Raw genomic sequence first — 14,257 nt, forward strand, 5'->3', positions numbered from 1 at the left:
AAACATATTTATCAATTGAGCACCCATACAGCGGCAGCTACCAGTGATCCAGTTCCAACAGGTATCACGTGGGGGGGGGGGTTCAGAAGTGCTCTGAACTCTAACTGTGCAGTGTCTTAGCAGAGAAAATCAAACTTTTCAAAAACCATTAAAGAAGGCATAAATAAATGAAAATAAATGTTATGGTCTTGAGTAAGCAGGCTCAACGCTGAAATGAGTTAATTCTTCCAAAACTGAACTAAAATTTAATTGCCATTCAATTGAAATCCCAGCAGGAGATTTTATAGAGCACAATTTACTTATTCTAAATTTATTTAGATATATTCTAAATTTATAAGTAAAAATAAAGAGGCCCAGGATACCCAAGGCAATCTTTTAAAAATAAAGAATGAGATACTTCATTTAGCAGATGCCAGGTCCTACTATGTTGTAGTAATTAAGGCAGTTTGTAATTGCAGAAAGGATATAGAGATTGGCAAGCTGGAAATACAGAAGTTAACCTTGACCTCCTTTTTTTCTATTTTCATAACACACACACACACACCTAGACACAAAAATAGAATTATAAAAGAGAAAGTAATTATAGATTACATAATGATCTCCATGGGAAAAATACAATAAAATTACTTGAAAATGCTCAGAAAATCTTCTCAGATATATTAAAAGTTAAAGGCAACTTACAAATTGTCTCTAAATGCTTATAAACTATTACCAGAATAGAATACTATATTTTAACAATAATCAAAACAAATAGGTAAACCTTAATGAAAAAAACAAAGTGAGCAAGAGCAGACAGTTGAGTAGATCCAGTGTTCTTTACAGCTACTATAGCTGTGAAATCAATTCATTCCCATGGGTATACACGAATGTAAAACTCTTGGAAACACGGAAGTTATTCATAAAAGTCACGACAGGAGAGAAGGAAAGGAACTGCATTGTCATACGCTGTGTCATTGTGGGTTCTGTACATGAGGTACTTAAATTCCTCCCTTGGTCTCTTTCCAATTTGATAAAATGTTAGTATGATTAGCATGACATAGTTTTAATATAATCGTATGAACATCTTCAAACACTTCCCGTTGCTCAACCACGTAGGTTAAGTCTTCCCATTCATATTGTCATCTATCCTAGTTAGCGTCAGAAGTCACTGTGACAAGCCCAGACTTGTCTGAGACAGTTTCATGGAGGGTATTACCTCTATCAGATTGGCCTATGGGCATGTCTGTGGGCATTCTCTTGATTGCTAAATGACAGAGTAGGGCTGGGGTGCCTCATCCCTGGTAGATGGGCCTAGGCTGTATGAGGGAGGGAGCTGACAGAAACCTGTGAGCAAGCCAATGGGGAGAGTGTATCTGTGATTTCTGCTTCCAAATCTTGTTTTGCGGGAGTTCCTGGCCTGATTTCCTTCAACAATGGACTGTGTGACCTGAAGGATGACATAAACCACTTCCTCCCTAAGTTGCTTTTGGTGATAGTGTTTGTCTTAGTTAACAGTTCATTGCTGTGCTAAAACACCATGACCAAAAGCAACTTGCAAAGCCAATGGTTTACTTCACATTACCGTCTGTGGCCCATCATCCAAGGAAGTCAAGACAAAAACTCAAGGCAGGAGCCTGGAGGCAAAGGCTGAAAAAGAAGTCACAGAGGACTGATGTTTACCGACTTTTTGCCCACAACTTTCTCAGACTGCCTTGTGGCATCATCCCCAGTGAGATGGGCCCTCCCACATCAGTCATCAACTAAAACCATTCCATAAGCTTGCTCACAGGCTAGTCTGGTAAGTCTGGTGGAAGCATTTGCTCAGCTGAGGGTCTCTCTTCCCAAATGACTCTATCCAGTGTCCATCTGACAAAGCACAAGCCAGCAAAATGTTTATCCCAGCAACAGTGGTCCAGCTAGGAGGACATTATCAATGGATGCTACTGGTTGTAATTAAGTATTTATTTTATTTTTTTACACGATTAATTGACTGAACTGCATGGATCTATGCTTTTTGGAAATGGAGATTGTATCAGTTTGAATACATGTATTCAAACCATGTATGAATGAGGTTCAAGGTCCTGAGAGCCATTCCATCAATGAAGGTAAGATAATGCAGTAGAGAACTTTCTTACATTAGCCAAGGTATGCGCAGAATGCACGGAATTGAATTGCTTATTAAACAAGAGAGTTGTGTGTGTCGGTACCATTGTATTACTTACTGCATCAAAAGAAGTTGTCTGACCTAGTTTATTTCATTCAAGTTTATCCAATTAGTACCCCCGGTCATGTAATAAGCATTATATCTTGCTGTTTATACATGCGACTTTAGAATACTTTGCCAATAGATACATGTTAGTAGTAGCATCCAAAGCAATGGCTGAGCCCTGAGGATGTGAGAGGGGCATGGTTGGTACTGCCTCCCTCATCTGTGGTGTGGTGGTAGGGGTGAGGGAAAGATGCCCCCCACCTTGTCCCTACCCTCTCCAGTTGGCTAGAGAGCTGACCCATTTACCACAGCTGCAACACTCAGGGAAGCAGGCCCTCCACCTCACCTGGGTGGCATAAGAGAACCAACCCTGCTGGTGGAGGCGGGGGTGAGTCAGCCCTGAGGTTATAAGAGTGGGAGGGCTGTCCCCACAACTCATCTCTCATGCGGTGGTGCCGCAGGGGAGACATGTCCTGTCCCCCTTACAACTCACACCTCACCACCTGTAACAGATAAAGGAGCTGACCCTCCCACTTACCCCCTGCAGTGCTCAGGAAAGTGGTACCTGTTCTTGCCCGGGAAGCACAGTCGAGCTGATCCTGATGGCAGAGGAGGAACTAAAATAGACCTGAGGGTGTAGCTGACCACAAACCACTTGTCTGCCAAGCGGCGGTGAGGGTAAGAGAAAGATGCTCTTTCCCCCTTTCCTCAGCCACCTGTGGTGGGTGAGGGAGCCGACCCTCCCCTTAACCAACCTCACCTTACCTGGGCAGCACAATAGAGTCAACGGCATTGGAGGAAGCGTGAGGGAGCCAGTCCTGAAGCTGGGAGCATGAGAGAGCTGTCCCCATCACTCCCGTGCATTCAGTCTTCTGGTGTCAGGAGCAGGGAGAGATGGACCCTCATGAAGCTTGAGGTGGTGGGAGAGCTGGCCCTGGCCCCACCAGCTGCAACACTCAGGCGAGCAGGCCCTGTACCTCACCTGGGCAACACAATAGAACCAACCCCAATGGCAGGTGTGCGTGAGCCAGACATGAAGTTGTGAGCATGGGAAAGCAGTCCCCATTAATCGTCTGTTATGTGGCAACATAGGCGGGGGGGGGGGAGTGATGCTCCCCCCCCACTGCCCACACCCATCAACGATTGAGGCAGGTGCAAGAGCTAGCCCTGAGATCACAAGAGTAAGAGAGTTGTTCCTGCCCCTTAACAGCAGCGGCACCCAGGAGAGTGGTGCCTAGTAGAACCGGTCCCGAAGGTGTAGGTGTGGGAAAACAGGGTCACCTGAGGACGCGAAAGCAGGAGAAGTGGCCCCACCTCTTGCTCATCACTCCAAGGGGTGAGCCAGCCTGGGTAATGCAGAAGAGCCCACCCTGGTAGTGAGGACAAGAAAGAGCTGGTGGGCTGACCAACCCTGCAATTACCCACGACCAGAACCAGGTTTATGAGTTGGCTCACCCCAACATCTAACTCATCTGTGATCTTCTGGAGCACGTGAAGGGGGTGATCTTACAGACCCAAAGCTGCGGGATCTCCACAACACAAGAGCAGGATAACCAAGAGGAGTTCCAGTGAGAGCCCAGCATCAAAGTGTAGCAGAAATCGAAGACCTAGAACCAGACCAAATACTCATTGCATTGAACACTTGCAATTAAGATATATGGATAAAAGAGTTTGCTGCACGACTCACCGTGTCAAACTACAGCTTCTATGATGAAATTGGTTTTCTTCTTCTTCTTTTTCTCTTAAATGTTATTTTATTTTGGTGGGAAGGTTTCAAGGGCAGAGGGTAGAAACAAAGGGACTGCGAAATGAATGGGATGGGGATGCATGATGTGAAAGACACAAAGTATAAATAAAAAATAAGGTTAAAATAGCAAAGTGATGACTGGGGAATGGCTTGGGGGTTGAAGTGCTTGCTGCCCAAACATTAGAACCTGTGTTCTGATACTGGAACCCATGTAAAATCTATGTGAGACAGTGTGCACCTGTAATCCAGCACTAGTGGGAGGGGGCAGAGACAGAGTCAGAGAAACCCTGAACACTCACTCACTGGTCAGCCACACGAGCTGAAGAAGTGAGTTCCAGATTTGATGAGAAAGCCTGTATCAAAATATGAGGTGGAAGGGCTGGGGAGATACTTAAGAGGACTAGAGCCCTGGTTGCTCTTCCAGAGGACCTGGGTTGGAGTCCCAGCACCCACATAGCAGATCACGAATGGCTGTAACTCTTGTTCCAGGTGATCTGATACTCTATTCTAGCTGCTGTGGACACAGCACGTGCATGCATGATAAACAGACAAACATGCAAGCAAAACACACACACACACACATATTTATATATGAATAAAAATTTTATAAATAGCCAGTGTTTCTCTCTGTCTTCACATGAGCATGTAGGCCTAAGCACCTTCACCCTCATTTGTCATGTATGTGCACACACACACATGCACACACACACACACACAGAGATTGTAATGGCATAGAAAGTGGGTTTTCTTTTCCTGGAATTGGATGGATCATCACAAGATCATACATATTTCAGGTGACTCAGTTGCATGTTTTAAAAGAAAAACTTATTTTTACATCAGAATTAAAGAGACATTTCCTGTGCTGATACAACAAGTCCAAGTAGAATATAAAGTTGTCAGTTTAATAACAGATTAAACAGAAAACCTTTCAGTGACCATGGAATACACAGCTGATCAAGACAGTGGCCTACAGGTTGGAGCCATGGAATGACTGATACCCCAGTCTTAGAGACTCTACATTCCCCAGCAACACGGTCATTAATACGTTTGTCAAGTTTTCTCCAAGTTTATATAATTATTACCAGTTCTATACAATCAATTTCCTGATAATTATTAATGACTACAATTCAAGAGTAGTGAAGTGAGATTTGCTTGAGTTATTCTAGATAACATGGATAGTTTTTGCAGAGTTAAGTATGGCAGCGAGCAGTCTGACAAACTTATAAACATCATGGAAAGAATTGTAGAGAGGAACAGGGGCCACACGGATACCATCTGGTTCTCGTTTGTCACACTGGAAAGAAAAAAAAAAGTCATCATCTTAGCAGTATCCACACACAGAAACTCTACTTACAATATAAAATTCCGTAGATCATGACTTCCCTAAAACTCAATACATGAGCTTTTTTTTAAAAACTGTCTCTGTAAGTCTAAACTTTCTTCTTAATATTGACACAGCAGTGGGTTCAATGTGAATATCTAAATTATATTTCTGAAGTCACTGGGAGTTATCTTTGAAAATGGATTCTGTACCAAGCTTTCCATAGGGTAAGCCTCAGGGTTGATGAAACCCTGGGACCAGTTTAAATGTCCAATCCCTCAGTGAGATGATAGGAGCTTTAGAAACCACCCTTCATTTAATTCTCTAACCCTTAATCATAGAGAGGGGAATTGTCTCTCTGTCCCCAGAACTGCTGATGGGTTTGAAAATAGGACCTCATAATTACACGTCGCGTTGTCATCACCATGACCAAGTTTAAGAAAATGTATATGTATATCTACCAATATCTATCTATCTATCTATCTATCTATCTATCTATCTATCTCTATCTATCTATCTATCTATCTATCTATCTATCTATCTATCTATCTCCAAGTCAAAACTGGTGGAAACCTTTTCTTCACTTCAATGAAATATATTCCCTCTTAACTGTTAAAAACTGAGTAAATAACAAGAGTATTTCTCAAAAGCAGGATTTGTTGTCTACTCTGATCAGAAACAGCAGAGGGCCCTTGTGACTATCAATCTGCAGAGTGATGAGTGCTAAGTTGGTGTTCAACTTATCCTGACTGGCTGACAGGAATGATATGTAAACTGAGGAACCTAAGACCCATCCTAAACTGAAACCCAAAGAGAACCTATGGTTCAATGCAAGCCATAAACTGATCATATACATACAACGACTCCTCTTTTTTCCAGTTCCTTAAAAACGCCTTTCTTGGAAATGGAAAAGGTCAGTGTTAACTGGCAGCCGCGTTCCTCTGCTCTGGGTGGGGTGATGATGTTCACAAGTGGCCCCTTGTTTCCTGTGTTCCCTTTGCTGCGGTACTGTTTGAGCATGTATTCCAGATAGCCTGTCAGCAGAATGGATTTTCTCCTCAGGGCTGCCATAGTTGCTTGCTGGAAGAGCTGAGAATGACAATCAGATTAGCAGTGCCTACTGAATTAAAGAGACACAACACTTAAATGTAATTCGCACATCAAAAGGAAATTCAAATTTTCGACCTATTAAAAGCTCATCACCTTTCAGGAAATCTTTTCTCTTTTAAAACATGCCATGTTTTTAAATGCTTTGTCATTAATAGTGAAGAAAATATATGTAAATGCCATTTTAAACAATATTTGCAAAAGAAGGAAATTTTTGCTTAAGACCATTCAACTGTTGTCTGTATATACTTTGGTCCACAGAACATCCCACATAAGACAAATACATGCGTAAATGTGGATTTTGGTATTGTCCACAACATTTTGGTGATCACTATATTTTACCAAGTCAGTATTTTGTTGTTGTTGTTTGTTTTATGAGGCATGGTTTCTCTGTGTAGCCCTGACTGCCCTGGAACTTGCTGTATAGACCAGGCTGTCCTTGAACTCAGAGATCCCCCCCCTGAGTGGATGGGATTAAAGGTGTGAATCGCTGTCACCCAGCTTATATTTGCAAAGTTAAATTATGAAGCTGATTTTCTCAGGCATGCTAACAATGCTGCATAAGTATTTATTATTGCTGAGGAATTTAGCTGCCAGTACCTTCTACCTCTCCTTTCCTTGCAAACTCTAGCACTTGTGCAAAACATTACCACTTGCTGTCTGATGGGCCTGTCAGAATTGGAGACAAGGGTCTACAATAATTGTTGTGCTAATATTATGAGCCAGAACAGACATGCCTTTCTGTCTTGTTTAAAAAATGTATCCTCCACATAAGGACCGGAGGAAATATTAACAGCGTGATGCATACATATGGCACTCCATTAATGTCCTTTGCTGTAACATGAGAGAAAAGATCAGGAATAAATGTGAGTGATGTCATTCAGTGATAGTGGGATTCATCAAGACATGAAACAGCATGTGGGAGAAGGAATTCTAATAAGACTTGACCCAGTAAGCCAAGATTTCTCTGGATATACTGTGTATAAGGTATGGACTTGCTAAAAGTCAGGACCGTGATTTAGTGAAATTAATGAAGGTCCAGCCGCAGGCTCTAGGTTCATGCCTAAAGCTATGTAGTTGCTGAAGAGAGAAGCACTGTTTGAGATGAGTGACTGTACCTTTTACTGCAGGCAGATGGGGCTGCAGGAAGATGCAGCTGCAGGCAGAGGCTGGTGTAGGAAGGTGCAGGTGTCTTTGTAGAGACAGCATCACCAGCTTCAGGACATTAGGGCCAAGCTGCCGGGAGTTTTATTACCTTTTACAAAACAAGATGCTGGCCAGCTGGGGCTTCTGGGAAGCCAGTCAGGGTTTAGGACAGCACACTCTTTGCAGAGTAGGAGCAGACTGGCCAGGCATGTCTCATAAGACTTTGAAACAGACGAAGAGACGCATTAGCTCAAGTTTCTCTCTGGATGTCATAAAATTCTGGAATTATCTTGTTTAATAAACTATTCTATAAAATTTACAGGTACAGCTACTGGCCCCCAAATATGCAAGTAGTGTAATGTGTAAAATAACTTGCCCCTTTCCACCTGCTTCCGGGACTCTTGCAAGTACCCAAACCCTTGACAGCCATGCCCCATAAATATAATAGCATTGAACTTTCACGTGACGTTGACACATCCTCTCACACACTGTAGTACTTAAAGATCCTACTGAATGCTACCTAATATGACGACTGTTATGTAACTACTTGTAAACACCACATTCCCTGGGTATAATAACAAGGAAAAATAGGACTGTACAAAGAGAGTGTTTTCTCTTGGGTATGGGCTACGTGAACAAAGACCCTATGCATATGGAGGAAAAGGTATCACTTTAACAATTCATTTGTATCTGCAGGGAATGAAGCTCTCGGAGACCATTAACTATCACTTTTTTCTTTTTTCTTTCATTTTATTTCTCGTTTTCTCTATATACCTTTCCTTTACGTTTGCTTCTTCTCTCCTTCCTTCAGGTTTTCTACCCTTCCTTCCTTCCTTCCTTCCTTCCTTCCTTCCTTCCTTCCTTCTTTCCTTTCCTTTCCTCTCCTTTGAGATAGTGTCTTACTATGGATCCCTGGCAGGCCTAGAACTCACAGATATCTACCTGCCTTTGCCTCTGCCTCTGCCTCTGCCTCTGCCTCTGCCTCTGCCTCTGCCTCTGCCTCTGCCTCTGCCTCTGCCTCTGCCTCTGCCTCTGCCTCTGCCTCCTGAGTGCTGGGATGTGAGGAGTGAGCTGCCATGCTTGTCTGGTGTCTTTTGTTTTCAAACCTGGGTCCCTAAGCCTTGTGAAGAAACACCGTCCATTTGTCCTTGTGAAGAAACACCGTCCATTTGTCCTTGTGAAGAAACACCGTCCATTTGTCCTGCTGCTCTCTTGGGCTTCATCGCCATGCACCCAGCTTGAATATTCAATTTGTGTTTTTGTACAGTTTTTATAGGTTATACCATTATAAATGTATATATTGAGCAGAAAGTGTGTCCTCGTTGCTATATAAAATACAAACATTAAATATAAAATTCAAAAAAATGGTAACTTAGCAGCCAGAAAACTGTGGAAATTTCTCTGCTCCACACGTCTTCATTACAAAACTAGAGTTAACAAATGGCTGCATAAATGACCACCACTCAGCAGTGGACAGAAGCGACAGTTTCAAATGGATGATAGAAAATACTTTTAACAATATCAATTGAACAAATGGAGTTGTAAACAAAGCCATTTTTATTCTATATACTTGAGAACCAACGGGAGGATTCTACACTTAAAAATCAACTGGACAGGGCCAGAGAGATGACTCAGCATGCAAATTACTTGCTGCGCAGGCCAGGGAGTCCATGTACACAAAGATGCAGGGAGAGTACAGAATTCGAAATGTTGTCCTCTGACATCCATGTGTGCACCAAGGCCTGCTTACCTCTACCCACTGCATAAATACATTTCTAAAAGTTCCTTTCAATGATATATATATATAATGTTTTGAAAGGATGAGCCGGGTGGTGGTGGCACACACCTTTAATCCCAACACTCAGGAGGCAGAGGCAGGTGGATCCTTGTGAGTTTGAGGTCAGCCTGGTCTACAAGAGCTAGTTACAGGACAGGCTACAAATCTACAGAGAAACCCTGTCTCGAAAAATAAAAAAAAAAAAAACAAAAAAAAACCGAACAAACAAAAAAACAGAATGTTTTCAAAGGGAAGTGGAAAAGACAAACTGGTTATATCATTAAAACAAAAAAAAAAAAAACAAAAAAAAACCGAACAAACAAAAAAACAGAATGTTTTCAAAGGGAAGTGGAAAAGACAAACTGGTTATATCATTTGTTTCTTTCATTTAAGTCCTGGTCATGTTTCAGTAAGGGATATCCTCTGCCCACTCTCTCATCTTTTCTCCTTTGTCCTTTTTCTTCCCCAGCTTGCCTTCCCTCAAGTCCTCTCTTCCCCCATTGCACAGATTTTCTCACTTCAAACTCCCTTTCTTACATTCCCCCTAACATTTCTTTTTTCCCATCTCCACAGCATGGTCTACTCTCTCCCAGAAAGAAACAAACCAAACATATAAGATAAAGCCAAGGAGCTTAACTTGCCAATGCTTACTGACGTGACTCAGAAATAGATGGGAAATATAATATCAGAGAATGGGAATGAAGATTGGGTGTTATTTTGTAATTTTTTAACCTTTGCAATTTATAATGTGGAGGAAAAAAAACCTTGAAACCACTTCAGTTGCTACAAAGATTGAGTGGTATATTTAACAATAATGATCAAAGAAGAGGCTCAGTTGGAGAGGGGCAGAGAGTGAGTTAGAAGAAGAGGCTAGAGGCAGAAGAGGGAAGGAGGAACGTGACATAATTATATTTCAATTAAAATGTCTAAAAATTAAAAATACTAAAAATGGGGGAAAGACCATTTGGCCAGAACATAGCCTTGGTAGTGAATGGGTACAATAACCCCAAATCCCAAACCCAAAGCCAATGTGACCTGTGTGCCCAGCCGCAGGTGGCTGTTAAGATTTGTTGGGTAGGTTTATGTTTAGGTATTAAAGGAAAAGATCAGTCGGTGCTCAGAGACTGAGAATGGACTGTTGATGTGCATGTCTCTCATTCAGCATGGTAGAATATCGGTGGTGGTAAAGGAGAGTCCGCCTCTCTTCTGTGCAGATAGTTTGCTAAATGAGAGGGACTGGGTGTGGCCCCTAAGACTGGAGTCACTCCACCTCAAAGGTGGAGGCAACTGAGTTGGAGGTCATCTTGTCTTGCTTGAGTAAAAAATAATAATAATAATAATAATAAAATGGACAATTTCAGAATATATGGATAAGGGAAATCAGAAGCAATGAGGTAAATGCTAGCCCTGCCTAGCTCCCTAGGGTGTGTCTTGGTTGCTTCCAGTCTTAGCCCTTCTGTTACAACCTTGCAAAGTGGGGTAACACCTCCTGTTTCCAAACCACTAAACACACTGTTTCTCTTCATGGTTACTTGTTATTAAATAGTACTAGACAACTACTAAATATACTTAGACAAAGTACTGGACAGACTTTTCCTCCAAAGGACTTTGAAAAGTGTTTAGCAGATTGAAAACTAATCTTGTTGTCACTTGGTCTATTTTCTATCAAAACAAAACAGTTCAAAAAAGTGAAAACAGCACATGCTCCATCTAGTGGTCAAACAGAGTAGGTGCTTCCTAAACTAGGATGAAAAGAGAAAGCAAGTGATAAAGGTGCACAAGATCAGGAATTTGATACTGCCACCCAGTGGCCATAATAAGAAACTACTATATTTTCGTTTAGAAGAGACCATTTATTTCTCATCACCACTTTCAAGGTCAAAACCTGCACAACAAGATTTCCTAAAATATCACAAATTAAGTGATTTTAGAAGGTATTAAAAAAAATCCCAAATCTTCAATTGACTAGGAGGCACAAAACATCTGTTTAAAGAGGTATAATTTGAAATATGTTTTAGTTGAATTTATTCAATAATATAATTATATCAATATTAAATATATAACTTTAGAAATGTATTAATATTTTATATGTATGGGTGTTTTCTCTTTATGCATGTGTATATGTGCACCAAATGTGTGCATGGTGCCCACAGAGACCAGAAGAAGGCACTGTATTCCTTGGGACTGGAGTTATAGACAGTTGTGAGCTGCCATGTGGGTGCCCGCAATCAAACCCAAGTCCTGTGGTTGAGCAGCCAGTATTCTTAACCCCTGAGCCACTTCTCTAGCCCAAGGTTATATAATTTTAATTACCTGATAAGTAATAATTATATATATTATATTTACTGGAATAAATTTAGAATATCACTAAGTGATATCAAACACATAACAGTTTAATTTCTAGATTATGTTCATTTATCTATATCTTTTTTGTATACATACATATCTACAAACCTGATTTTACAAATATTAATATTGTGTAAAATCAATTTAGACAAATGTGTAAATTAATTTAAAAGAAAATATTGAGTGATTATGCCAAAATTATCCATAGATATAATGCCATAGACACCTCAGCATAAAATATCTACCCTGTTTAGTGAAGCCACTTTATTCTATACATGGTTTCTCCATTCATTTAGCTTACAAAAGTTAGATAACTTTTACAGGGCATGTTGGTTGTTCCTTGGCTTGCACAGCTGGAGGTAACAGGATGCGTAGAAATCACAACAATGCCTGGCAATTTTTTCTCAGTACGTATCAGCTTCTTGAATGAATTAACTTAGAATTAAACATTGCATCCTCATTTGATTTATGGAAAGATGAACATTGATTCAGTCAAGTCCATATACATCTTAGAACAGCCATGGTCCAATTAACAAATTCAAGGTCACAGTCATAGTCACTGTTCCAGTGGGAAATGCTGCCTTTTTTCCATTGCTAGTGCTTATTTAGGATCTTCCTGAGTAGTAGAAACCCTTTAGGACCTGTGACAACCAGGTGAGGCAAGCAGAACAGGTTGTGGGAAGGCAGAAGCCCAGGTTTCTTACCTCTAAACTAGCATGCAAGGGACAGACCAACAAAATGGGAGGGTTCGAAATTCGGAATCCACTGGCCCCAGGGATTAACTGCAGCTCTGAAAAATTAGTATAATTATAGTAGTATCATTATTTACAACATCCTTTAAAGAGGGACTTACAACTATGAAGAAGTCAATATTTTAAAAGTAAGACTTAAAACTATCCCCGTCCCCCAGAGACATTCCTGAATAAAAGAAACTCAGAGGAGGGACAATTTTGGCATGTTTTCATTCCATGGAAATGCCTATAACTTGGTTTCAGCCCTGTCAGCTGACTTGACATTAGAACCCCACAAGGAAGAAACAAATGGTCTAAACCCTACCCTCTGTCTTCCTGGCTCCAAGATAGTATTTCCTTCTTACACTATGCTCTAAAAGCTATTTTGAATGTCATATCATGAGACAGAACATCAAGATTACAAGGCATGTGAACCTGAGTCACCTGAAGGCAGAAACAGGAATGAGATGATCTAGGGAAGTGATTTTAGCTCTAGGAGTTTTAGTAGGTCACCTGGTTTTCTTAGGAAAAGGAGAGGAGATAGAAGATATGCCTATATAAGATGAGCTAGAAAAGAAAGGGGTTGGTAAATCTAATAACACTGGGGTGATCAGAAATTCACTTAAAACTAAAAGAAAAGTATTAAATGTCTTTGGAAAGTCATCAATCCTTGGGCTAGCTGAAATAAGACCAGCAAGCAAAGTTCAATCCACTACATGGTTTCAAATCATTTTTTAAAAGCAAAGGCTCTTTGAACAATGGCCTAGGTGATGTGTATGTGCCTTTATAGCTACTTTAGAACTCAACATAGAGCTGAGCAGAGCACTTAAAATAGTTCCTATCTCCTATGTCATAGCAGTAGAGCCAGCTCAGTTCGTGACCAAATTCCCTCCTGACTGATAAGAAATCTTGCTTCCGTTAATTGAGGTGACAGGCATGAAGCTAACAGGTTAGCAGTCTGATTTTTTTATTCTACTGCTGTTGTCAACCAAAACTCTGTGACTTGGCTATTGCCAATTTAAAGACATATAAACAGCTCCTAAGATCTGGACACTGGAATTTATGCCTAACTGACAAATGCTCATGATACTTCTGATGTTCTAGAAGGCTGGGGTACAGCCATGGGAAAAAGGAAGAGGGTGGTTGTGACCCTTGTGCATGGCAGCTTACTACTAATTGATGCATCTGCTTATAGTGATTCTTATACTTTGATGCATGGCAAATGCCATAGCAGGGGAATAACGGGAAAGAATGAATGTCAACATTTGTTTATAGCAATCCAGTACACAATTGGGTTTGTAATTTTGAATTTAACTTACTCTTAAACTGAACACTGAAGTCAACATTATTCACATTGAATATGTGGAACAGAACAATGACTGGCATTATCACAAAACTATTAAGCAGCAGATTGGGATTGACATTCATGTTTCTCTGGCTCTGGCCTCGATCACCAAATTGCCCTGTCTTCCCTGCAAATGTGTTTTGGCCATTCTTACTCAGGAATCTGACCAAGCCACATGAGCCACAGGCTAGATTTCACTTCCTTTAATCTCTCTTCAAAGGGATAAAATACAAAATCACACTAAATCTATAAACACTTAGCCTTACATACTGAAATGTCATTTCTTATTTTGGAAACCACAATGACATTTTCAAAGTGCATTCCCCATGGGACATGTCTATTACATGGAATCCAAAGTCAGCTGAAAATCAGAATGAAGGCAAAACAAAATTGCATATAAAATATAAAATCGAGTATACTTACTGTTATCCATCTTAAATCTTGTACTGCGTTCATGGCCAAACCATCCCACTAACCTAAAATATAAGATAACAATAGGCATTTGGGCTACAATGTTGATTTAGGAATTTGTGGCCAGCATATTAAAAT

At 40.7% G+C, this 14,257-nt stretch overlaps 1 protein-coding gene across 1 annotated transcript in view; it reads right to left on the reverse strand.

Annotated features, from left to right (window-relative positions):
• Positions 1-4,816: 4,816 nt before the first annotated feature.
• The window catches only part of Kynu (kynureninase), a 121,584-nt gene continuing 112,143 nt past the window's right edge, over positions 4,817-14,257 (reverse strand). Inside the window, exons 11-14 of the mRNA XM_050139940.1 lie at positions 14,132-14,184; positions 12,337-12,422; positions 6,115-6,345; positions 4,817-5,229 (exon numbers count right to left, since the gene is read on the reverse strand). Of these exons, the coding sequence (XP_049995897.1) occupies positions 5,098-5,229; positions 6,115-6,345; positions 12,337-12,422; positions 14,132-14,184 (502 nt within the window). The 3' untranslated portion in view covers positions 4,817-5,097. The remainder of the gene's footprint in view (positions 5,230-6,114; positions 6,346-12,336; positions 12,423-14,131; positions 14,185-14,257) is intronic.

Source organism: Alexandromys fortis, unplaced genomic scaffold (genome assembly GCF_014885135.2).
Source record: "Alexandromys fortis isolate MF-2015 unplaced genomic scaffold, M_Fortis_MF-2015_v1.1 scaffold_33, whole genome shotgun sequence".
Classification (NCBI taxonomy): Eukaryota; Metazoa; Chordata; class Mammalia; order Rodentia; family Cricetidae; genus Alexandromys; species Alexandromys fortis.